The following is a 24,905-nucleotide window of genomic DNA, read 5'->3' as shown; positions in this document are numbered from 1 at the left end:
ATTTGTTGATTGTTGATTGAATGAAACCATCTGATCCGATAATGAACATTTTTATTGTTTATAATTTATAAATGGCAATTGGCATAAGAGCATTGTTGGTGGAGGGTCTAATTATAAATTTTCATTCTAAAATATTTTTTTTAAAAAAAAAACTTTAATTATAGTTTAAGGTTTGGTTGATTTGATGGTGATATTACAGATGAAGTTGTCATTTAGCCTGAGTTTGAAATAAAAATTCAAATTAAAAAGAAATTAAAATTGGTTTTAGTCCTGAGTCAGTTTGTCACTGGCCTTGAGTAGCTGTGATTGTGATGTTCTTAATTTTTATGTTTATTTATGTTAAAATTCAAACCTTTGTTGATTTATATTTTTCTTGGTAAATTAGTTTTTTTATTTTGAATAAAATGGATGAACCAATGATTTATTAAAAATAGGACATAAAGAGTATAACAAACAGAGATAACTAGTAGCAAAAAAAAAACATTCACAGACTGTAACACAAAATTCTCACCAGAGATGAGGGAAACAAAAAAAAAGACAAATAGGAGAAAAGCAGAGAAAACATTAGATGAAAAGCAGCAAGACCGGCGAAAATAATCGCATGGTAATACAGGCCTGTTTTAGCCGCTAGAAGAAAGAGACTACTCTTGATCCATGTTGTGCCCTTAGATCATGGGGGTATCTTAGTAAAAACTATTTTACAATAAATTTGTGATTTTTATTAAATATTTTTTTCAAAAAAATTGGATAAACCACTAACAAATTTTTTTCATAAAATCTGATTTATATGTTTGACCGATTTTGTGAAGCTAGACTGTCATGAACGAGACCAAAGGTTAGGCTCCTCACAATGCATGATTGAGACACGTAGGTGTTGGCCCTTGCCAAAAAAACCCTATGTAGCTGGTAAAAACAAAATCTTTTTCTTCATATATAATTAACAGCAGTAGAATTGAAAAGATAATTTTCCCTCGAATTAAGCTGCAACTAGGAAGAAGAGCAACATATTTGCGCATTATATATATATATATATATATATATATGATTACTGAAGCATAGTGAAACAAATATCAGTAATGCATGCAAAAGAGCATAAACATCAGCACAATGGCAACACAATGTAGCTCCGTGTGATCAGATCATTGGAAAACATGCAACCGGATGCTCAGAAAGCATCAACCTCAAACTCATCATCGCCGCCGATCTTTTGTTTTTCGCATCGATGAATTAAATCAGAGCACCGAGATATTCTCTCCCAAGCAAATATGAAGGTTCAAATAAGCATTGCTGCATTATACTTCAAACTACCTACAAACATGGAACACCGATCGTCTGCTTGGTGTTGTAGGAATTGCAACTCTGGCATTTGTGAGCAACAATGTGGAAATGCACATTTGATTTGACACCGCAATCGTTGCAAAGGATCCACACCTGATGATTATTAAATCATTTAGTTTGAGCATTTGCAGATATAGATAGATCATCGTGTACCGTACTCCCTTACCATCTTATTTTGGTATATATCAGGCATTGGAGTAGCAGCAACCTGTTAAATCAAATTAATTAGTGTGAAGTTGTTGCAACTACTTTCCGAGACTAATTTTGAGATTGTTAGTAAATTTACCTCCTGATCGAGTTTTTCCCACACGCTGGTCATGTCGCATATTGATCGAGAACATACAGGGCATGCAAATCTGCAGTACAAAACTGAAATTGAATAATTTGGCAACTAATAGAGCAGCTAATGAGATTGAATCAATTTCCGAACTACATACTGGAAATGCAGCTTCATTTCTTGGAGGCAACCCAAATGTATTGTATGGCCGCATTGTAGTACACTCACGTCCTTTAATGAGTCGAACAGATACTGGAATCACAAGGTTCATGAATACAAGAACACAAACGGAAAAAAAAAAATTAATGAAAGAGAATTGATATAGTCATTACTTCATAACAAATTGGGCAGTTGTGGTGCATTGCTCTTTCGATGCATCGGTGTGAATCCTTCAACATTTTGCTATAACAACATCCTGAATTTGAATTGCAATACAAAATATTAGATATATATATATATATATAACAATGACAGTTAATTAGCATTGTGAAATGACCAATGAATTAGTGATTTACCACACTGATCACAGTGAAAGAAGTTCTCTGCACCACCAACTCTATAATTCAATAAACACAATGAAGATGAATTAGAATCTAAGAATCAACTAACAAAAAGAAAAATCCAAAGGCAAATCTCATAAGGAAATCTTCTAACCTACAAATGCCGCAACCGTCGCAATGATATGTGTTCTTTGAAACCTAACAAATCAAAGATTACATATTTCAAACATAAAACAAGATATCATGAGCTAAAATTCAATGCAAAGGATAATTTAGCAATCTCACATCATCATCAAAGAACTTGCATTTTGAGCAGAAGTAATTCCCCATACTAACATTACAATTTGTGCAGTTTTGCTGAACCTGTCATCAAGAAGACAGGCCAAACAAAGAGGATAAGAGGATGAGAAATAACACATCATCTAAAAATTCTACAAGTCTGAAAAAAAAATAATAATAAATAAAAAATCGAAGACTCACATCTTGTTCTTTGTCACAGAGAGAACATATAACCTATTAAATCAAACAAAGACTAAGAATTAGATACAAAACAACAGCAAAATATTCTAACAAAATTCCAGAAAAATGGTAATCCAACCTTGGTGACTTGGTGGCGAGGGATCTCATGGCGAGCAAACTGACTAACTTCAAAAGAGTTCTGTTAAACCCATCAAACAAAATCAAATTTTTACTAGAATTTATGATTAAAAAATCAACTCCATGACTAGAAAATCAACAACAAATATGTTAAAAAAACACATCACCTTGGCTTCGTTGTGGCAATGTCTACAATCAAACACCTCGCCACAGCAAGGCGCTCTAATCTTGCATTTCCTTTTATAATGCGAGCATCTACAAAGAAAAAAAAAACACCAAATAATCAATAAAAATCACAAAAAAGAAAAAGAAGAAGAAAAAAATCCAAAATTTAAAACAGAGGCACAATACCCAAAGTCCCTAGATACCACCATATCCACCAAGCTACCACCTTTCTCAATTTCCATCCTTCCACGTCCCCTAAAAATTAATTATAAACAAACAGGAAGCTCAAACAAGAACAAATCAAGCAGATTAGAGGAAAGATCTCACCTTTTCCAAGCTCTTCAATGCTGAAACGGGAACTGAATCAATAAATACTCGGCATTGAGATTGAAGCCCAAAAAATATCTTTGAAAAAGTAAAAAAAGAACGAAAAGAGAGGAGGAGTACGTGGCGGCGAAAAAGAAAGAGAGAGAAGTGAGAGAAGAAGGGAAGCAAAGGCAAAGTTTGCTTGGAAGTATCGAAGATTAGAGCCTTCAGAGAGACATGAGAGCGAAATGGGATGTTATTGGGAAAACAACTAAACAATAGGGGCCAAATTGGAAAAAGATGGAATACCGTGCAAATGGATAAGTTCTCCAACGCTAGTCTGACGTGGCTATAGGCCCCACCACTCAAATTATTTTTTTATTATTATTTTTTTATTTAAGGGTCATGTTTCGCTACAAAATAAAAAAAATATGACATAATTTTTATTATACGAGTAGAGTCATGAAATAATTATTACAGTAAATCGTAGATATTTTTATTCTTACGGAATCAAATGTCGAGTAACAAAATAAAAAAATTACGAGACTAGGCGATCAGCGAATGTCACGGGTGATCGATGGCAGTCACCGGGATCGGGACCACCGGTCGGTTGTCGGAGGCCACCAGTAGCGCGAATCGCCGGGAGGTCTACTGGACCATCGATGGATAGCCGGCTGTTACCAGGTCTGCGGATAGGTGTCATCGCGAGGTCGGACCATCGGTGACAAATCGTGTCTCACCGACATCGGCTGGATGGGGCCGGTTCGGGAGCGCCGATCGCTGAGGTCGGCTGGACCATGCCGGGTCTCCGGAGATCGCGGATCTGGGAGTCCGGCCGTCGGGAGGTCGGCCGGATCACCGACGGCTTCTTGGGAGGGTCAGGGAGATCTTCGGTAGGCCCATAGATGGTGGCTGGATGAAAAGAAAAAAAGAGACTTTTTACAATGAGAAAATATTCCACTCTTAGTGGAATATTTTTTTTATACCATAATTTTATACTCTAAAATAAATACCCAAACAACCAATATGACATAATTCTCAGAAAATGTTAAATTATGTCATATTGAACAAATTATGGCATAATTTCTGGGTATCCAAACAACCCCTTGAATTTTTCACACATATAATTTTTTTTAAACTTTTTATTAAAAAAATATAGCGGTTTTTAGTGTTATGTCTATCCACAGACTAGTGAATGTTTTGTTTGTTATTTTCTTATGGGGCAATTGTTCTTTGGGTCTTAATATATATGGTTTATTTTTTTTTAAGAAAAAAATATAGTTTTTCATCTGGTTATTATCCATCTTAATTAATTCACATGATTAAAAAAATTAGTTAAAATTAGTTAGTAATCTAAAATTTATAAAAAATTATATTAATTTTTTAAAATTATCTTTTATTTAAAATATAATTTAGTAAAATGTGTAATTGAATATGATTTATTGAAAAATTATACAAGACCAAAGAAAAACTTTGAAATAGGACAAGTAACAAAAGATCGATGGAATATTTACTTGTTTTATTATTATTTTGTCACTCTCCTAATGAAGATTAAAAAGATGAATAAGATAAATTTTCTATTAAAATAGAAACAGGGAGATAAAGCTTTTGTGGTTGATTTTTAGTCATAAAATTTAAAAAATAATTTATAGGAATATATAAGCAAATATGAAAAAAAAATTCTATATCACCAATCATCCTTTTTATTTATGTATATGCATATATATAATTAGTTTTCTGAATATTTTTCATTTAAAGTTATAATTTTTTTGAAAAAAAACTATAAGCCTTTGCACATCCCAGACGTGGTTTGTCCGCATTTCATTAAAAAAATTTATATATATATTTTTTTTTTCAAATGTTTGCAACAAATATAGCTCTCATATATTTTTCTTTGAGAGGAGAAAAATTTCTCTTTTCTCAATGGGCTCTTTTTGGAGATGGACTGGGCCAAGGACCAAGACCTCCTCTCTCAATGTGCTAATATACTCTTATCTAAAATATATTTATTTAAATACCTCTATAAACCGTACTATTTACTTATATGTTATATTTAAAATTTAATTAACTTTTTCTTTATAATAATACATATTCATACTTAGTTAATGTTTTCTTTGAAAGGAACGAAATTAAGAAGTAAACAATAGTGTTTTTTTTTAATGGTTGATTTCTGGTTCAAAAAGTATATATTTTTTTAATGAGCAAATAAAAATTATTTATAAAATTATATAATAAAAACATTAAGTTATATATATATATATATATATATTTTCATCAAGTATCTTGAAGTTAAGGGATAAGCCTGAGTTGTAACTTAACATATCTTGATAACAAATGCATTAATGAACTTAGAATGAAATGAGATTCACAAGATGGGGATGGACATAACAGTAACATGATATATTAATATCAACTTACGCAACACCTAATTAAGCTGATTTAGACATTATTATTATATAATATTTTTATGATTAATTATGTCTTCATATAATACAGGATTCATTTAACTATTGTGTTATTTGGGTTAAGTCAATCATGATTTATGCACTCATTTTATTGGCGAGTTAAACATGGACATAGTTTAAACAAGATTAAACTAATTTCACCATGGGATGAAAAAAAAAATTCGGTAATTGAAACACAATACATAATTAATTTAAAATACATGTAACATATATTTTGAAACCGAAGTTGAATGAGGATTCTTAGTTTAAAACTTTCTCACATTTAATTTGAGTTTGAAAATCAATAAAGTTGAATTCAAATTTTACTGTATTAAATTTAAGATGTTAACAGTCTATTGGATCATCTGTTATTTTTTGTCTATTAAATTTAATATCTAGTAATAACTCATCACAAAAGTATACAAAGAGATGAAAGGTCGGAAACCTTACTCTCACAACATTTGTCATCAGTACTATTTACATATTGTATATTAAGATATAATATTATTCATCAACATTGTTTACTAATCATAATCTGGACCCTCTTGGAGAGAATCGTGCTTTTTTCTTTTAGCAAGGATATTTATCTTTAAGATATCACTAAACCACGGTAACCAGTGTACTTTTTTATATCTTTTTGTCTTTTAAACAACATTTGTTGTCTTTGTTAAAAAATATTTCTAAAAATAAGTTAGATTATATCTCATGTGTCCATGGAAAAAATGGAAAGAAGTCGCAAGATATATATATGGCAATAAATCTCTTCAATCAATTATTATTACTATTATTATTTATCATCTAAAAAGGGGAAAAAGAAGATTGAGGTTATATTTAGGAAATAGTTGGTAGAGTGTCAATATCTTGTAAAGGTTATGGTGTCACAACAAATGGATGAGTTGGAACACTCACACTACCCCAAGTGGTTATTGCTCAACAACATCACTACTACTACTACTACTCCAACTTGCTACTGCTAATACTACTGCCACAGCATTGCCAACCATTATCTTCCAATTAATTAATTTAATTTTAATTAATTAATATTGTACTTATTAACTGTTGAGCAACTTAATTAGGATGCCAATGAGCTAGCTCAAAACCAATATTCCAATGTGGATGTACAATTGGCACACCATAAAACATCCTTTTGTTTCAATGAGGTGGGGCCTAATCTAATAATCTCATCTCTCATTACATTGCATTCCAACTCCAACAATGTATTTCATTTATATATATATATATATATATGTATAGGATGGTCCATGCTTTGATAGTAATCACATTCATATTGTTCACAACCACATCTTCTGTACACTTGTATACATCAAAATAACTAATAGTTGCACATCACTTAATTTGAATAATATAATTTTTTTTATAGAAAAATCAGAAATATATAAACGGCTAATTACCAACCAAGTTGGTTGATGCCAATTTATCATTCATAATTAAAAACAATAAGCTTTGTTTGGCCAATGCCAATTTTTACGTTTTTAGATTGAATTTAATTATTATTAACATATATGTTTGATTTGCATCTAGTATGATATATATAGAGATTAATTTATTTAGTTTATTTGTCTAATTAAAATAAGCTAACACATATATCACAGGGACGTATATTAAAATAACTTAATTTAAAATTTAAAATATAAATTTGAATATATAAATGTAAATTTTAACATAATACAGACGTTGATAATCACATTAGCAAAAACATAAGCCAAAGAGGTTAATTTATTATCTTCACTTTCCTTCCTTGGATCAAGCCGGCTGTTCTAGTCATGGCACATGGCAAAGGAATAGGAATAAGCATAGCATGAATAACAATAAGAATAACAACAACTAAAAAAATACATATATGTAAATTAACAAAAGATCCTCCATTTGCTCCCATCTTCCAATCAAACAATTAAGTTATATATATAAGTACCTAATATAGTAGTCAAGTGTAGTGTAGTGCTTACCCACTAAGAAAGAAAAGAATGAATGAATGAAAGAAATTAAGCTAGCTAACTTTGTTTAATTAAACTAATTAGTAAAAACAAATCAAGAGTTGGGAGGAGAGTTAGGGAACAAGGCATTCCATTGACTACTCCCACTCCACGCCACTAACTTAATTACATCCAATCATACAAACAATGAAGAACAAGAAGAAGGTGCAACTGATTGGGAACCAAACCCACATTGTCCAAGATTTTTTTTCATTAATAAATGTGACAAGCATATATCTAGTCAATGATATTTTATACTAGGGCCGATACGGAAATTTTTGGTACTATTATATTTAAGAAGTTTCAAATCCGAACAATCAATTTACCTAAACCAAATCTTACACAATAGGACAAATACCGCTAGACTAAAGATCTTTTTATTACTACTGTCTGATATCTTTTTTTCTTCAATTTTTGTTTTATTTATTTATTCATTTTATTTTATTTTATTATTTATTCTAAGTATTCTTTTTAACATAACTAGTTTCCATATATATATATATATATATATATAGCTGGTGCTTGGGTGGTTGGAGATCCATCTAGCAATCATGTATATGCCTTTTCTTGGCTTGCTTGTAGCTCTGGTTTAATCGCTAGCGTTGTTCCCAATTCTCTCATTTTCATTTGATTACTTTCCTATTGGTTTCACAACTATTTACTTAATTAAATATGGATATCAATATTATTTATGTATATATGGTAGGAATTTAACATTTATATATATATATATATATATATACAAGTTATTTATTTATTTACTTATATATTTTTCATAAATATGAACAAATCATGAAATCTCAAATTTTGAGTTAGAAAAGATTTAAAATTTTGACTTTTGTTTTTTTAAAAAAATAAATTACCAACTCTTATATTGTAAGGATAGTAAATTTTTATTTATTTATTTATTTTATTTTATTTTATTTTATTTATAAAAAATAAATAAATTATGTGACATGGCGGGTTTTCTAATTTCTAAGTATATCATACATCTTCACTTTGCTCATTGAAGATTTGACTTTGGATTTTTCCCACATTCAGAGATTATTAAGTGGCATTTGGTTTAAAAAAATTTTAAAAATATTTGAACATATAATTTATACTTTTAAATATTTTGTCATTCGCCCCCAACAACCAATTCAGGATAAGATCTACCGGTTTAGGTTTTAACTTCAAATCATACTAACAAAAGGTTAGGTTAAGAGTTCACTTAGCCAACTAACAACCAATCAATTTTAATATCAAACTTTGAAGTAGAAGTCATTGAGTTTGTTGTTTCAAGATACCTTGTTGCTCACCAACTCATATACCTTCCTTGCACTCTCTCTCCCTCTAACCCTAACCCTAACCCTAACCCTAACCCTAATTAACTCTCTACTTTTCTCTCTCCAAAGGTGGTGGCCACTTTTATGGCCTCACACTAACTCAACAACTACAGTCACACCAAATACTTGGTTTTCTTAATCCACTCACTCATCACTCCCACTCCTCCTTCCTTCTTAGTTGACTTGCTTCCCACCCTAAACTTGCTTCCCACCCTAAACTTAAACTAAAACAACTAAAAAACTAAAAACTAAACTAATAAAAACTACATCTCACATCAAAGTCTCATGGATACACACACAACCACACACCTCTCCCACTCTTACATTTCTTAGTCCATGCATCATTGTCAACCATTATTCATCATCATTCATCAGTTTATAATCTCATTAATCAAAATAATTATTTTTATTTTCCAAAAGAATCATAATAATTAACATGCCATTAATCCTTTTTCAAATATATGTGGCTCTTGCTTCTTCCTTCACCACCACTACTAGTGTCCCACTATCTTTTTCCATATTTCCCCCTTTCTTCAAAAATATAAAAGTTTGTTTTCATGTATTGCATGAGTTCCTCATAATTCCAATAATTAATTTTTTTTAAAACATAAATGCAAAACACGACTTATTTATATTTCTTTATTATTCACACAAATTATATATATATATATATATTACTTCGGGATATCAAAAACAGTATTTTAGTACAGTAAAAACAGTTCATTGTATCTGTCTACTACAGAAGCAGTATATATATATATATTAGTTTGTAAGTTTTTACTGACATGATTAAGTAAATTATTTAAGAACATGTGTGTTTTGCTATTCTGACTTGGAGACTACCGACCACTTGTTTCTACATTGCACTTTTGCTAGACAGGTGTGGACCTTCTTTGGGAGTTTGTTGGGGTTGCCTGGCCCTCCGATGTCATTGGCTTTGGTCTGGAGTAGTTGGAGACTATCTCTAGTGCCTTCGCGTAGAGTTATGGGTGACCTAGTGGTTAAAGCAGCTTGTGCTGGAATATTTTGACTTGTACGCATGACCGCATTTTTAATGCCTCCCATGATTCCCTGCACTCCCTTTCGTGTGAAGATTATTCATATGCTTTTATCCCTGTCTCTGCAAAGACCGGACAAGTGTGAAGGAGAAGATGGAGGGTTCTATGTCAATTGTGCGACGTGCTTTGGAGTTTCCTGCTTCTATTGCGAGATGAGACGGGGAGGAGCCTTCCTCCCAGGCGCTTTGTGGATCCCCAAATCCCGCTAGTGGGTTTCAGTGTGGCCTTAGTGGCCTTGTGGAGACGGTTTGTCCCCACTTTGTTATCTTAGTATCTTGTTTCTGCTTCCTGGCTCCACATCTAGTGCTCTTCGATGTATTTCTCTGTACCTGCTTTTTCTAATGAATGTGGTTTATCCACTTTTTTTCAAAAATAATAAATAAATATTATTTAAGATTAAATTTTTTTTTTAAAAAAAAGAAATAAGAGAAGCGCATTTTCCGTGGTTCCAGGCTTGCAAGGGAAACCTATCAAGAAGAATCCTTGTAGAAAAAGGAATGGTTTGCTTGCTTGCTCACAAGCCAACCGAATCTCACATTACTCTTCTCTTCTTTCTTTTATCAACTTACATATGCTTTTAATTAATGTGACTCTTTCCCATGCATTATTAAATACACATATATAATATATATATTAACATCAACCATTACTACTACTACTATTAATTATTATTCATCAATGTAATAATAACAACAACAATAATTAATAACACATGAAAGAAAAGAGTTTCTCTTTTCCTTCTCTTTTTTTAACTCTCCATTAATTCTCACCAAGTGTTTTCTTTTAAGAAACGTAAGCATTCTAATTAGACTTTTATTCACACAGTTACTATTCCTTCCTTCCTAACTCTGGGCGGCTCTATAGACTTTTGACTCCCAACTCCTCTTCCTTCTTTCTTTTATATATATACATATTTATATATATATAAATACATCTCCATTCCTCTCAAACAATCTCATTCATTTACTCTTTCTCTTCTCTCAAACTCTCTCTCTTTCTCTTTGAGAAAAAAAAAAAAAACAAGAAAATTAATGGAAACCATGGAGGAAACTAGAAGCATGAGTAGTAGCAATGATGGAGCTTTGCTACCTATAATCAAAGGCAAGAGAACAAAGCGCCACCGTGGAACACCAGTGGCAGCGCCGGCAGGATCATCAGCATCATCATCAGAGTTCTCCGGATCAACAACTGAAGAAGAAGAGGACATGGCTAACTGCTTGATATTACTAGCACAAGGTGGCCGTGCTGAAGTGAAGCCGGAGAAGTTCACTAGCCGGAAGTTTACTGACGGTAAAGCCGGGTTTTGTGTCTATGAATGCAAGACTTGCAACAAATGTTTCCCTTCTTTCCAAGCTCTTGGTGGTCACCGTGCTAGTCATAAGAAACCGAAACTTATTGCTTCAATTACTGCTACAACTACTACTTCTCCGGTGGTGATCACCGCCGATGAGAAGAAGCCAGTGAAAGAAGAAGAAACTAGCATGAATAATAGTTTTTTCAAACCGGTTATGCCTGCTTTAAGATCAAGAATTCATGAGTGTTCGATATGTGGATCAGAGTTCAGTTCCGGGCAAGCTCTTGGAGGACACATGAGACGGCACCGGCCGTTGGACACGCCGGAGCAGGTGGTGGTTCCGGAGGTGAAGAGGGAGAGAACTTTGTTATCTTTGGATCTAAATTTACCTGCTCCTTCTGAAGATTCACCTGCCATTAACTTCCCTTTTGCAAGCAAGCAATCTATTGCTTTCTCTCTGTCTGCTGCTTTGGTGGATTGCCATTACTAATTAGTGCTTGCCAATTTTTATTTTTATTTTTCTCTTAATTTTTCTTGTTTTTTTCAATGAATTTTTATTGAATTATTATGGGAGAAGTATGTGAATTATATGTTGTTTCATTTTATTAGTGCTAGCTGATTGTTGAAGAAGAAGATGATGTGATGATGATGATGATTATTATTCTTTATATTCATTAATTAATTTTCACATTGTTGTTGTTATTGTTGTTGTTGTGGGAGTGAGAACCAAGGTTTCTCTAGTAGTTGGTGGTTAATTTCTTCAATTTTTATTATTTATTGTGTGGTTATATTAATTGATATATATAAATATATATAAGAGTTTTAATAGTTTAGGTTTGTTTTGGTTTGGTTTGGTTTCTCCACCACCAAAGAAAAAGGTGGTGGATCAGGTTCTTCATGAGTTTGTTGGTTTCCAAATATAAGAAAAAAATTAAAAATGAAAACATTTTTTTCTTAATTTTATTTAAGAAAAAAGAAGAAGATAAATATGATGAGATGAGAAAGGATTCATAAATGCATGAAAAAACACAACACATGTTGCAGATGGGGAAAGAAAGCACTTTGTTAGCACCACCACCACCATCACCACCACCCACCACTAGTAGTGTGTGTGTGACCTTCATCTATGAAGTCACTCCACCTGATCAGTGATTAAAACTATTTAATAATATTTATTTAATATATTAATTTACGGCTTAATTAAGGGATTAGGTGCCAGTTAAGTGCAGGCCAGTGTGGTGGACTTTAGTGTGTGTATGAATGAAGATCATAAACGTGGATAGAGTGTTGTGATAATGTGTCACATGGATGGCTCTTCTTTGCCTTCTCTTAATCCATCATTAATATTACTTTCAACCTTTAAATGCACTATATATCTTTATTTTTTTTTTTTTTATATGTAGTGCATTGTCTTGCCTTCTCATTAATGATTTGAGGAGATCATGGCATGTGGAGTACTTCCTCTCTCCCATTCTTATATATATTTTTTAATTATTTATTTATAGATATGAATTATCTTCTAGCATTGTTTATCTTCATGTATTGTTGTTAGTTATGAGCGTATCCAATTTAAAAGTTTACATATGTCTTTATATGTATTCTAATATATCTTTATTTTAGCCTAGTGTTCAATCATGGAAAAACACCAAGATTTACTTTTTGTTAATATTATACCCAACTTTTAACTTTTAACTAAGAAGAAAAATTAATTACCAACAATCTTAGGTTGATTTAGGATATATGTAGTGGTGTATTTGAGCTGAGCCATTCGTGAGCGGCTCGGTGTTCGGCTTGATAAGGGCTCATTCGTGTTCAGCTCATATTGTAAACGAGTCAAACTTGAACATTATTTTCAAGCTCGATTAATATATGAGCCAAGCTTGAGCAGCTGAAAGCTCGGCTCGTTTTGGCTCGTGAACACAACTCATGAACAAGCTTGTTTATAAGCTCGGTTGTGAGCTCTTTTATATATATATATATATGTATGTATATGTATATGTCTATTAAGGTGTATATGTGACTGTGTTGTTGTTGTCAATTTGAGTCACACATATAAGGTTCTAAACTACTATTCGAAGGCTTAGCTCGTTAAAAACTTAGGTTAGTTAGTTGATTAAGTTAAATGAGCTCGTAAGACAAACGAGCCAAGCTTGATCATTACCAAGTTCGGCTCATTAAATCTTGTGAAAAACTCCTTTATTGTATTATTAAAAGCTCGTTTATAATATCATTTACAATTTTATTTGTAACAATCATTAATATAATCGTTTATATTGTCATGAACAAGCTTATTTACCGGATCGTTAATAATATTACAATATATATATATATATATATATAGTTGCATCACAATATTTATTTTGTTATTATTGTAATTATTTGTTAACTTATTTAATGAAGATTTTAACAAGCTTGAACTCAAACCTTAATGATTCCATAAACAAGCTTAAATTATTCTTTTACTAAAATAATCCTCAAACTCAAATCGAGTTGAGTCACACTTGATAATGATTCATTAAATAAGCTTTAAATGATACTTTACTGTACAAAAAAATATTCAAGCCTTAATCAAGCTAACGGCCAAATCTAAGCTTCGAAGTTTCTTAACAAGTTGAGCTCGAGTATGAAACTCGAAATAAGCTCGGTTAGAGCTCGAGGTCGGTTAAAATAGTAACGAACCAAGCTTGAACATGAAAAATGAAACTCGAAGAAAGCTCGACTCGAGCTCAAACTCGATTAAATAGTAACGAGCCAAGCTTGAACAAGGCAAAGCTCGGCTCGGCTCAGCTCGTTTACAGCCCTAGATATATGTTAAATTTAAAATTTTAATTTATTATTTTATGTTATAATATTTTAAACATTATATATAAAAGAACTAAGATATATATATATATATATATATATATATATATATATAATTCAGCCTTTATAGAACAAATTTTTCCTTAAGATTTTCTTCTATCTGTTTTTTAGTATTTAATGAAATTTAAATTTTTTACAATTTTTTTTAGAAATTGGATAAGCCACTAATTCATTAAAAAAGATTTTGTAGGACTTTTTGTATTTTATTTTTTAAATGTAAGTTTTTTTTATATATATTTAGAATTTTAACTTACTAGTTCTTTAAATTATGGATAGATTTTAAACTAGTATGGGGTTTGGACAAAGTATATACTATTGAGTGCTTTATAACAAATAGATCTCAGGTAACATCTACATATACAAAATTTTAAATTCAAAACTATTTATCTAAGTAACTCAAATTTTTAGTACTATCAATACCGGTTGGTAAAATGAGTTTATTATTAATTTCATTTATTCAAAATGAAAACCTTTCATCTTCATTTAGTGTACTGGTTCCATCATATGACATTGCAACGCAACACTTCATTGGTAGTGTCATCCTCATCACTTTACTAATCATAAAACCAAAACAATCAACTCTAGATGACAATCTCACCGTCCTTTTTACATCATGCTATTGATCTAGCACCACTAAACCCTCATCATTCCATGCAACCAAACAAACCGACTACATTAAAATGTCATCCTCAAATCTAATTAATTATTTTATACCAAACAAATGTGAATAAATTAGTTCAATATTCCTTCAACACCGCCGACCACATCATGATTCATGCTTTTCATCTCAAAAACGAAATTGTTAAGAGTTTGTGTTCTGAATATTCTATTTCACGATGTGATTTATATGAATTTTTAAAGAATTTATAATGGTAGTAGAGGGATTCGAATATGTTTAGAAAATATATATGATCAGATTATATTTAAAGAATAACAGAGACGATAATTCAAATTGAATCTTGATCAATCTAACTTGAAATTTAAATATAGTTTATTTAAATATATTTTAGAGTTTTATTATAAAGACAAAAAAATAATAATAATTAGTAATACAATTAACTCTAATGTGAAATGTCGAGAGTTTGGTTTTTTTTCAAAACATGGTTAAAGATGTGAATGTATGTATGTGAGGTGGTTCGTCAACATTTAAAAAAAAAAATCTAAGGGTTACTATTATACTAAATTTTCAATATAATATAATCATTTTGTACTTTGTAGTTTGATTTTAAGTTTTTCATATAAATTATTTATTTCATTTAATTTGTTTGTTGTTTTTCATTATTTCTCACATAAATTAAACATGAAAAATCATACTTAAAACTAATTAATCACACTCACAGTTAAGGTAGTTGGAATGAACACAGTAAGTGCACAAGTGGGTGACTAGTGGGAATAGCAGAGATAACACAAAGAAGAAGAAGAAGATAGAAAGGAAAGTTCAATGGAGGCTTTGATGCTCATGTTCATCATCTATCCGTGACCTATATATTATATATTATATATATATATTTAAAATTAAAACAAATCAAAAATAACCTTTTCTTCTTCTTTCCTTCTGGAATTGGATGCTTTGTAGATAAGCTTTAAGATAAAAAGTCTGACTAGATTGCTTCTCTACTTCTTCCAGTGCATGCATGCATGGCTACTCTTAATTATTATTTACTGAATTTAATTTTTGAACATTTCTAACAGTGTGTTTTTAGTTAGTTATCAACTTGTAACAAAGTTTGACAAAGATATTGATCAAAGTTGGCATCTCTAGTAGGTTGTCTAGTGGTCTTTGGTATTCACTTTGAATTCACATGATTTTACATGTGTTGGAATATTTCAAAAGTTTTTATAAATTCTTTTATTCAGAATTATGTATTTGTATATATATATATATTTATATATATTTATGCATATGGGAAGCTAGTGAGCAACAAGTATGAAAGTTTGGAGATAAGATTGGACTTGATATATACATTGATTGATTGGATTGAGTAAAGAGGTTGATTGAGTCATATGAATCTTGTTTAGTGATAATAATAAATATTGATAGTGTGAGTTTACACGGTACACATTATCTACATAATTGGGTTTTGAATTATTTGATTTTTTAAACTTTAATTTTGTCAATTCAACTATATAATTTTCTATGTAGACTAAACAATGGTCAAATATATAAGATAAATTTTACTGAGATGGGTTTGTTTAATGGTAGACATTTGAGTCACTTAAAAAATACTTTTGAATTTGAATCTTTATATATATATAACACAAATTCGGAGAAACCTATATTTTATAAAGCTTTCAGCATTTTGTATAAATAGATTCTATATTTTATAAAGCTTTCAGTATTTTGTACAAATGGATTTACAACTCATGACTTATAGAATATCAGTGAATCAAACATTAAATTAAAATTTTAATTTTTATTTTAAAAATTAGAGTCTAGGAAGAGAAGGCTTTTTATTTAATAATTTTTTTTTTTTTTTACACTTTGTTTGGTCCATGTCAAATGTCAAGATCATCTTTTAAAAAAACAGTCCCTCAGTGTTCAAATTGCAACAACTATAAAATTATATGAATTAATTAAAATTTTAATGGAGAATTCAAGGTAAAGAAAAGTCATTATTTATATATATATGTATATTTTTTTAAAAAAAAACGAAAAAGGTTAAAAGTAAATTCAAGTTTTAAAGGGGGCAATGAGTAAAAACCCGGCCTGTTTTCGGTTCAGGCTCGCTCGATCGAACCCGGTTCAGTGTTCCTAAAATATCGGACCGGGGCCAGTGAACCCGACCGTCATGGAAGCACCGAACCCTTCTTCCACCCCGGTTCGCTTCCTCCTCCGCGCCTCTCCTCCTCCTTCCACCGCCGCCGCCGCCGCCCAGCCGCCGTCGAACCCTCCCCCAACCCCGCCCATTTCCTCCCCTTCTCATGGCGTCGTTGTTGTCGGCTTCCTCGGCTCCCCCGACCCCGCACACCTCATCAACCGCATCATCGACGCCAATGTCTTCGGTTCCGGAAACCTTGCCAAGGACCTCCCTGAGATCGCTTCCAGAAAGAGCTGGTTTGAGCGCCGGAGGATCAGGTATCATCATGACGAGGAGAAAGGCTTGGTCTTCCTGCACCTTTCTAGCTCATCGCCGTTGCCTGATTCGTCTCGATTTGATGGTGGAAATGGTGATGGGTTTGCTTCGGTTTTAGAGGAAAACGAGGCTGATGATCTCCGAGAGATGCTCATGATGTTCTTGGTAACTTTTTATTTTTTATTTTCTCTTCAATTATTGTGTAGTTTCCATTTTTTGCTGGATTGCTGAGCTTTGAGTTTTAGATGTTTTTATGTTTTAATTTTCTTCTAGGGTTTTTTATTGAGTTCATGATTCTGGATTATTCTTGATAGTTTGTTTGATCACTAATTGCATTATGAAAAGGGATGCCTTGCTTGTGTCTTTGGGGAAATCACATTGTATGCTAACAGCAAGCTAAGATTTTGTTCTTATAAAGGTGCATGTTACCAGTTTAGAGGACAAGATGTTGCTTTTGTGTTTTTTGATTTGCTTCTTGAGTTTATTTTAGAGTTCATGATTATATATATATATATATATATATATATATATATTTGTGATTTGATATCTTATTTCTTTGTAAAAATGGTTGCCTTTGGTTCTTGAAATCACATCGGATCCAAACATCAAGCTAAGATTTTGTTTTTTATGGAGGTGCTTGCTGTCAGTTTAAACGAGAATATATTAGAACTCACTCTGTTTGTTGGATTATGGTATTTATTGAAGTGAATCAATTTGTCCAGGTTTGTCATGTGGTGGTGTTTCTTCGTGAGGGTATTAGATTTGATACCAATATATTGAAGAAACTTCGGATGCTGCAAGCTGCGAAGCATGCACTTGGGCCATATTTGAGGTCCCAAGTTTTCCCAAATCTTCCAACTAGAACACCTTTGTCCTCAACACAACCAATTATTACTAATATGCCTTCTGTTTCTCCGCCCTCTAGACGTGTTGGGGCCTCAAGCCGCCATGCTTCATCTATCTCCCTCATGTCGGGTTCTGGTTCATACCCATCTGTGTTGCCGGGCCAATGCATTCCCGTTGTTCTTTTTGTTTTCAATGATGACTTCTCAGAAAGCTCAGGATCAGTTACTAATGGGGAGGAGCCAGCTGATGCTTCATTGCTAAATCAGTCCTTGAATGTTGGTGGAATTCCAAAGCTAGGAATGACCTTGAAAGGCTCTGGCTCTGTGCTGATGCTCGCACGACCTGTTAATAAATCAGAAGGTGGGTTCAGAAAGAAGCTGCATTCATCTTTAGAGACTCAAATTCGGGTTTTGATTAAGAAATGTCGTACATTAGTTGGTGGAGATTCTGCTCATCTTGGTGTAAGAGGGGCTGCTAACCTGAGCTCACTCCCATTATTTGCACTGGATGCATCAAGGGTTGTTGCATTATTTGACCGTTCAGCTAGCCAGAGAGGTGAACCCTTGGATTTTGTGACAAGTTTTGTTGAGGAGGCTTTAGATTCTAAGACAGCACTTGATATGGTTATGCTTGAAAAACATTGCCAGAATGTGGCTCATGAGGATATTCAAGTGATAAAGGATTTTGTACAAAGGCAGTCTGATGCATTAAGAGGGAGAGGTGGGTTGCCAAGTAATGCAAATAGTGGGTCTGTTGCTGGTGTTGGTATAGCAGCTGCAGCTGCTGCTGCAGCAGCAGCATCAGCTGCTTCTGGAAAGACGGTTAGCGCTCCCGAACTCCCAAGTTTGGAGAATTGGTTGTCTTCAGCTAGTTCCATTCTTGATGCATTGCTCTCTGTGAAGCATGGCTTTGTTGATGAAAACATAGGAGCATCTCATCAGAGATTTGCCAGTGAAACACAGGATGAGAAATCAGGATATAGAGCCATTGAAGCAGCTACGTCTTTGCTGGAAAGTAGCAAGGGCTTGAACATGAGGTTTTCTGTATCATGGTGCCAGAAAGCTCTCCCAGCTGCAAAGGATGTTTATCTGAAGGATTTGCCTGCTTGTTATCCTACTGCTTTGCATAAGACTCGGTTGGAGAAGGCTTTGAATGCCTTTCACTCAATGGTTAAAGGACCAGCCAGGGAAATGTTTGCAGAGAAGTTGGTAAATGAATGCACATCATTATGGGAATCTGGCAGGCAACTCTGTGACGCTGTTAGCTTGACAGGAAAACCGTGCATACACCAAAGGCATAACACTGAACTAGGCAACTCACCTTTGGCAGCTGTTGTTAAACAACACTCCAGTGGGTTTGTTTTCCTTCATGCATGTGCCTGTGGCCGCTCGAGGCTTATGCGAGATGATCCTTTTGATTTTGAAAGTGCAAATGTTTCATTTAACTGCTTTGCCAATTGTGAAGATGTTCTTCCAACCCTCGTACTTCCAAAAGGAACCAGTACAAGTCCTCTTCCAAGAAATTCATGGCGTTTAGTGCGCCTTGGTGGAGCAAAATATTACAAACCCGCCAAGGGCTTACTGCAAGTTGGTTTTTGTTCAACAGAGAAGTTTCTGCTCAAATGGACCATATCGTTTGTGAAACAGAGTGCTATGACCAGCTCTTCCGTTGTTGACATAAACACAACTGTTTTACAAAATTCAACTTCAGATACCAAGACGGGGACTCATCTGAATAAGGAATCTAAAAACTTTGGTTCTGGTCATATGGCAAAATATCAGCCCAGTGGCAGTGGGCCAGAAAATCAGAAGTCAACAGATGTGGTATCCCATGATAACTCAGTTATCAAATTTGGTAAAGGGCTCCCAACGTTCAGTATCAAGAAGCCATTTGCTGAGGTTGTTGCTGGTACTAATGCCATTAATTTAACCCTCCCTGTTCTTCAGCAAAGAAAACAACCTAAAGCCAGTTCTGAGAAAGGTGTGATACAAAAAAGCACGGGTGATCAACCTGATAACCAGGCTCGAATTGTAGATGATCGACAAGGATCTCAGAGGGCTGATCCTAAAATTGGGCAGGAAAGCATAGAGAGGATTGGAACCAACAGCAATATGAATGGTGATCCATTTTTACAGATTGGTAGCAACATAGTGCCAGTAAACCTCTCTGCTGGCATGAAAATAAAACCAAATGATTATTTGAAGCAAGTTATTGTGTACATTGGGTGGGAGCATGAATGTTCCCATGGACACCGTTTTTTATTGTCTCCAAAGCATCTTAATGAGTTAGAGACTCAACATGATACTTCTGAGAAGTCGCATTCTTCAACAGAAGATTCTGAAAGGAATTTTATCAAATCTAAGAACATGTCAACCGAGGAAGTGTTCCCAAATTTATCTGGAATTGATGGTGTAAACATTGTGAGGACAGCCAATAAATCTATTGAGCCCACTGTGAATTACAGCCAACAACGTGACACATCTGCTGACACTTTGGAAGACAATGAAGGAGATATTTTGCATGTCAGACATGATGATGGTCAGGCTGCCTACTCTTTGCTTAACCAAAACTTGCCGATATACATGAACTGCCCCCATTGCAGGAATTCCAATGAAGATTGCTCTCAAAAGACTAAGTTCACTAGTACTCTATCGCAGCTTCAGCGGATATTTGTGGTAAGCACTCTACCAAAGTGTTCATTAGTGGACATGCATTTTGCTGTCCTTTCGTTTTGTAATATTTATATGTACATATGTGATTCAGTTCTTATATTCATTGGATGGTTTTTTTGCATGCTCAATACCAGAAAACAAAGGGAGCCTCTCAAATTTTTTTATGTCACAGTTTTTGACATAGTTTCCTTATGGAGCTGTAAAAATGTTGCTGTAATATCCTAGGAACCGGAGTGATGTTAAAAATTTTAGAGAGTATTCTTTTAACATCTATAAGAGGGCGGTTAAATGATGAGTTTAGGTATCATGAGAAACGAATTACCAAAGAGATTCAGTTTGCCCAGGCATCCTACTAGAGTTCTTTTGTATCTGGTTGATTGATACATTAACGGCAGGTCTGCAGAAGGTTCCTATGGTTTATATGTCACACTGGTGTTATCCTGTGAGTGTACTTAGAGCAAAAGGAGCATGCTATTCTTGATAGCGCATGAATATTGATATTTAAATTGCAAATATCTGTCTGCTGTGAGTTGTACATGAAATTAATAAAATCTGCATTGATATTAGTATGGGTTATCATTCAAAAACTTCAGTTTCTTGTCATAATGATCTATCTTGCGACAGACTATACTACTTGTTACTTTGGTTGATTTTATTTTTTGTCTTTTCTAGTTGCTTTGTCTCTGAGGGCAAGGTTGTATATTTATAATACTGGCCAGATCATGCATTGGTGGAAGATTTATGTACCAGACTTTTCATTTATGAAAACATATTTTGACTTCTAAACGCTTAAATTTTTCTGTGCAGGTGACACCTGCATTCCCGACTGTCTTAGCAATATCTCCAGTTATTCAATTTCGGGCAAGTATCAGTAAATATAGTAATTTAATTTTTAGTCTTCAAGTATGAATATTCCCATAGATATCTCAAGGTGCCATGTAGAATATGTTTGTTTTTTATTATGTTTTCCTTTCCTACCTGCTTATCTTTTCATGTTCTCAAATGGATATTAACCAATCTATTAAGTGAGAAATGGCTGAATTAAAATCTTTGACTGATAGATTCATCTTCTAACTTAATGTATGCATATTCTTCTTACTGAGTACTTTCATGCTGATAAATACCAGGACTCTTGCCTGCCTGCATCTATCACAGACCGTGAGCAACATTCACAGTTTAGTCTTGGTTGTCAAGTTATCTTACCACCTGAGAGTTTCCTTACTTTAAGACTACCATTTATTTATGGTGTTCGAATGGGTGATGGAAATCTTCATCCCCTTAAACCCTTGGAGAATCAACCAGAGCTCAGTGCCTGGCTTATGAAAGGGACTACACTGCAGGTTGTCTCAAAGGCACATGTATCTGATGAAGTTCATGAGTAGTGAATCAATAAATACTCCATGAAAAGTTCAACTTGTTTCTTCTCTGTGAAATAAATCCTCAAATCTGCAAGACACCATTGGCCCCCCATGGTAAACACACTGTTCTCTTCTTTTCCTTTTGTCTTTTTTTTTTTGGCATTACAAGATAAATTTGGAAAAGCTTACTTGTGTTCTTTTTTAAGTCTTTACTGAAGGCTTGGCAAGTGGACTTAAACAACACAAATTTTGGCTACATGATCTGTGGTAAAAGAATGGAATTCTCATTCCCCTTTGTTCTGGTTTATACTAGTAAACTATGCTTGTAATCTTTTATGTAAAGTTAGAAAGCAATCAGAAAGTAAGAAAGGACTCACATCTCATCTCAGGTGGTTATTGTTTTCAGGAGAAGTAATTTGGAAGATCAGAACAGTAATATTTATCATCAGCATATGATTGTACAAACTTGAAACTCAGAACTGTTCATTAATCTCATCAGGTTCATTACAATATTCATATTCCTTTATCAAACCTGCCATGCTCTACTGCTCATTACTGATGTCAATCCAAAGTTAGTAATTCAGGATCTCTGTTGATACAGGTTGTGCTTCAGTTGGATGAACAAACACCAATCTACATGGTATGCTCTCTCTCTCTCTGTAAAATACATTACAACTAAATTTCTACAGTTAAATCTGCAGGAGTTTTTAATGTTATTTAGAGTTGATTGTTTACATCTCCAAACCTTTTGATGACTACAATGCAGTACTTTGAATAGGAACTGAGATCTCTTATCATTCCCACAAGGAAGAAGCAAATAAAACCTCTCTTTTTTGTTTCACTTGTAGTAATCCAAAACTTATAAATTGTGACCATTAATTAAATGAGTTAATGTGAAAGCATGTGATTGTAAAATTTTAATTTTTGCCTCTATTTATTTTTTTGTTACAATCCCAATAATGGGATGGAATTGGACCCCATTGTGACATGACATTTAATGATAGATTTACTAAATAAATAAATGGATTCATTGTGTGGTATGGGTTCTGTCCTTCAGCTAAAAAGATGTTCTCTGCTTTATTGAAGCAAAAGGGTTAGAACCATCAAACTTTGGTGATGATCAATGATTCTTGAATTATGAATGGTCCTACAATTTTTGTTGTGGTGGTTATGTTGTTCTTCAAGCATCTAAATTTTGGATGTATTGAATAAAATTCATTTACATACCTACCATTACTAGCATTTGTGTTGTAAGATTTAAATATTTTTTTATGCTTGAAGACATGACAAAAACTAATGCAAGTGGATGCTGGAGTACTTCTTGTTTTCTTAAATATTAATGGCCTTAAAGTAAGAATTGACCCATATTACTCCAAGGTTAAAAATTAATTAGTGGCCTTAAAATAAGAATTGACCCATATCTTTCAAATTTGATGTTGTTGTGGTGAAACCAAACCATCCATTGTGATGATGACATAAATTACAATCAAATTGGAGGTAAATAAAAACCAACAAAATTAATAACACAAAAGTTTTTGTGAAAATTATTATTCAGAAATTTTGTTAATTAAAACTGTACACCATTTGTTTATATTTATTATTTTTTTAAAAGTAAATCTAAATCTAAAGAATAATTTTTTTTCCTTTTATCTAGTCTGCTATTATAGTGATAAGTGAGAGTTTTATAGATAGATTTAACTGAGAGTCATTTAATTTATTTTTTATACGTGGATTCAGACTCCAAAACATCATCTTATTTCATGATTTATAAGTAATTGTCTATATGACACTTTCATTCACAAAACACATTACTATGTTGTCTGAAATCATCCATACAAAGAGATGCATAATAGTAAAAAAAAAATAAAATTTGAATGTCAAGTCTTGTGTGCTATCATCAGTAAAAACTTTAAAATCACAACTTAAGATCGGTTATTATCACTGTATCTAACAAGATTTAAATTCGGTCCCTTGAATGTTCCATAACAAAGACATGCATACCAGCCAAAATTGAATATCATGTCTTGTGTGCTATCATCAGTAGCAATTTTGAATCAACAACTGGAGATCTGTTACTATCACTATATCCAAAAAAGATTTAAACTCGGGGCACTTGAATATTCCATAACACAAAAGGTATGTACACCAATCAGAAATTCAATGTCAAGTCCTATGCACTCTTTACTAGTAGCTACTTTGAAACTACAACCGGAGATATGTTATTATCAATGTATCTAATAAGATTTAAACTTGAGGCACTTGAATGTTTCACAACAAAGGCATGTATACCAACCAGAAATTCAATGTCAAGTTCTGTGCTCTTTCACCAATAGCAACTTTGAAACCACAACTAGAAATCTATTACTATCATTGTATCCAATAAGATTTAAACTCAGGGCACTTGAATTTTCCACAAGAAAGGTATGCATACCGGCCAGAAAATTGAATGTTAAGTCCTGTGCGCTTTTACCAATAGTAACTTTAAAACCACAACTGGAGATCAATTACTATCATTATATCCAACAAGATTTAAACTCTGGGCACTTGAATGTTCCATAAAAAAAGTATGCATACTAGTCAAAAAATTAAATGTCAAATCTTGTACATTCTTTGGAGATTTGTTACTATCACTATAACCAACAAGATTAAACTCAGGGCATTTAATGCCCCCACACTCACTTTTTACAATGAGGCCGATGTTACTGGTCTACTCACACATTGGTGTTATCCATATTCCTAATTATAATGCACTATGCCCATGATGATGATAAAAAATAAAAATAAATAAATTAAAT

The 24,905-nt window shown here is 33.0% G+C and overlaps 3 protein-coding genes across 3 annotated transcripts; 2 read left to right on the top strand and 1 right to left on the bottom strand.

The window, feature by feature from the left end:
* Positions 1 to 952: 952 nt before the first annotated feature.
* Positions 953 to 3,406, bottom strand: LOC120271502 (E3 ubiquitin-protein ligase RZFP34). The gene is made up of 13 exons (XM_039278188.1): positions 3,205 to 3,406; positions 3,064 to 3,132; positions 2,880 to 2,967; positions 2,714 to 2,773; positions 2,596 to 2,628; positions 2,401 to 2,478; positions 2,270 to 2,313; positions 2,131 to 2,171; positions 1,948 to 2,030; positions 1,776 to 1,867; positions 1,625 to 1,694; positions 1,505 to 1,546; positions 953 to 1,431 (listed from the first exon to the last, which is right to left on the bottom strand). The coding sequence occupies exons 2-13, from the start codon at positions 3,117 to 3,119 to the stop codon at positions 1,309 to 1,311; spliced, it is 810 nt and encodes a 269-aa protein (XP_039134122.1). The 5' UTR covers positions 3,120 to 3,132; positions 3,205 to 3,406; the 3' UTR covers positions 953 to 1,308.
* A 7,527-nt stretch (positions 3,407 to 10,933) lies between these two features.
* Positions 10,934 to 11,931, top strand: LOC120271964 (zinc finger protein ZAT5-like). The gene has a single exon (XM_039278658.1). It carries the CDS (start codon positions 11,036 to 11,038, stop codon positions 11,786 to 11,788), a length of 753 nt encoding a protein of 250 aa, XP_039134592.1. The 5' UTR covers positions 10,934 to 11,035; the 3' UTR covers positions 11,789 to 11,931.
* Positions 11,932 to 16,949: 5,018 nt separating this feature from the next.
* On the top strand, positions 16,950 to 23,150 carry LOC120271782. Its single transcript, XM_039278457.1, has 8 exons — positions 16,950 to 17,399; positions 17,957 to 20,755; positions 21,560 to 21,613; positions 21,880 to 22,224; positions 22,317 to 22,377; positions 22,517 to 22,609; positions 22,712 to 22,750; positions 22,877 to 23,150. The coding sequence occupies exons 1-4, from the start codon at positions 16,950 to 16,952 to the stop codon at positions 22,132 to 22,134; spliced, it is 3,558 nt and encodes a 1,185-aa protein (XP_039134391.1). The 3' UTR covers positions 22,135 to 22,224; positions 22,317 to 22,377; positions 22,517 to 22,609; positions 22,712 to 22,750; positions 22,877 to 23,150.
* The last annotated feature ends 1,755 nt before the right edge of the window (positions 23,151 to 24,905 follow it).

The sequence above is a fragment of the Dioscorea cayenensis genome, chromosome 11, assembly GCF_009730915.1.
Source record: "Dioscorea cayenensis subsp. rotundata cultivar TDr96_F1 chromosome 11, TDr96_F1_v2_PseudoChromosome.rev07_lg8_w22 25.fasta, whole genome shotgun sequence".
Lineage (NCBI taxonomy): Eukaryota > Viridiplantae > Streptophyta > Magnoliopsida > Dioscoreales > Dioscoreaceae > Dioscorea > Dioscorea cayenensis.
The sequence above is the reverse complement of the archived record's forward strand: the minus strand, read 5'-3'. Positions and strand labels throughout refer to the sequence as shown.

Coding starts and splice junctions, on each gene's coding strand:
- LOC120271502 (XM_039278188.1), bottom strand. CDS start 3,119: ATGGAAATTGAGAAAGGTGGTAGCTTGGTGGATATGGTGGTATCTAGG. Junction 2,968..3,063: donor GTGGTATCTAGGGACTTTGG/GTATTGTGCCTC, acceptor TTTTCTTTGTAG/ATGCTCGCATTATAAAAGGA. Junction 1,868..1,947: donor ACTGCCCAATTTGTTATGAA/GTAATGACTATA, acceptor TTGTGATTCCAG/TATCTGTTCGACTCATTAAA.
- LOC120271964 (XM_039278658.1), top strand. CDS start 11,036: ATGGAAACCATGGAGGAAACTAGAAGCATGAGTAGTAGCAATGATGGA.
- LOC120271782 (XM_039278457.1), top strand. CDS start 16,950: ATGGAAGCACCGAACCCTTCTTCCACCCCGGTTCGCTTCCTCCTCCGC. Junction 17,400..17,956: donor AGATGCTCATGATGTTCTTG/GTAACTTTTTAT, acceptor CAATTTGTCCAG/GTTTGTCATGTGGTGGTGTT. Junction 20,756..21,559: donor AGCTTCAGCGGATATTTGTG/GTAAGCACTCTA, acceptor TTTTCTGTGCAG/GTGACACCTGCATTCCCGAC.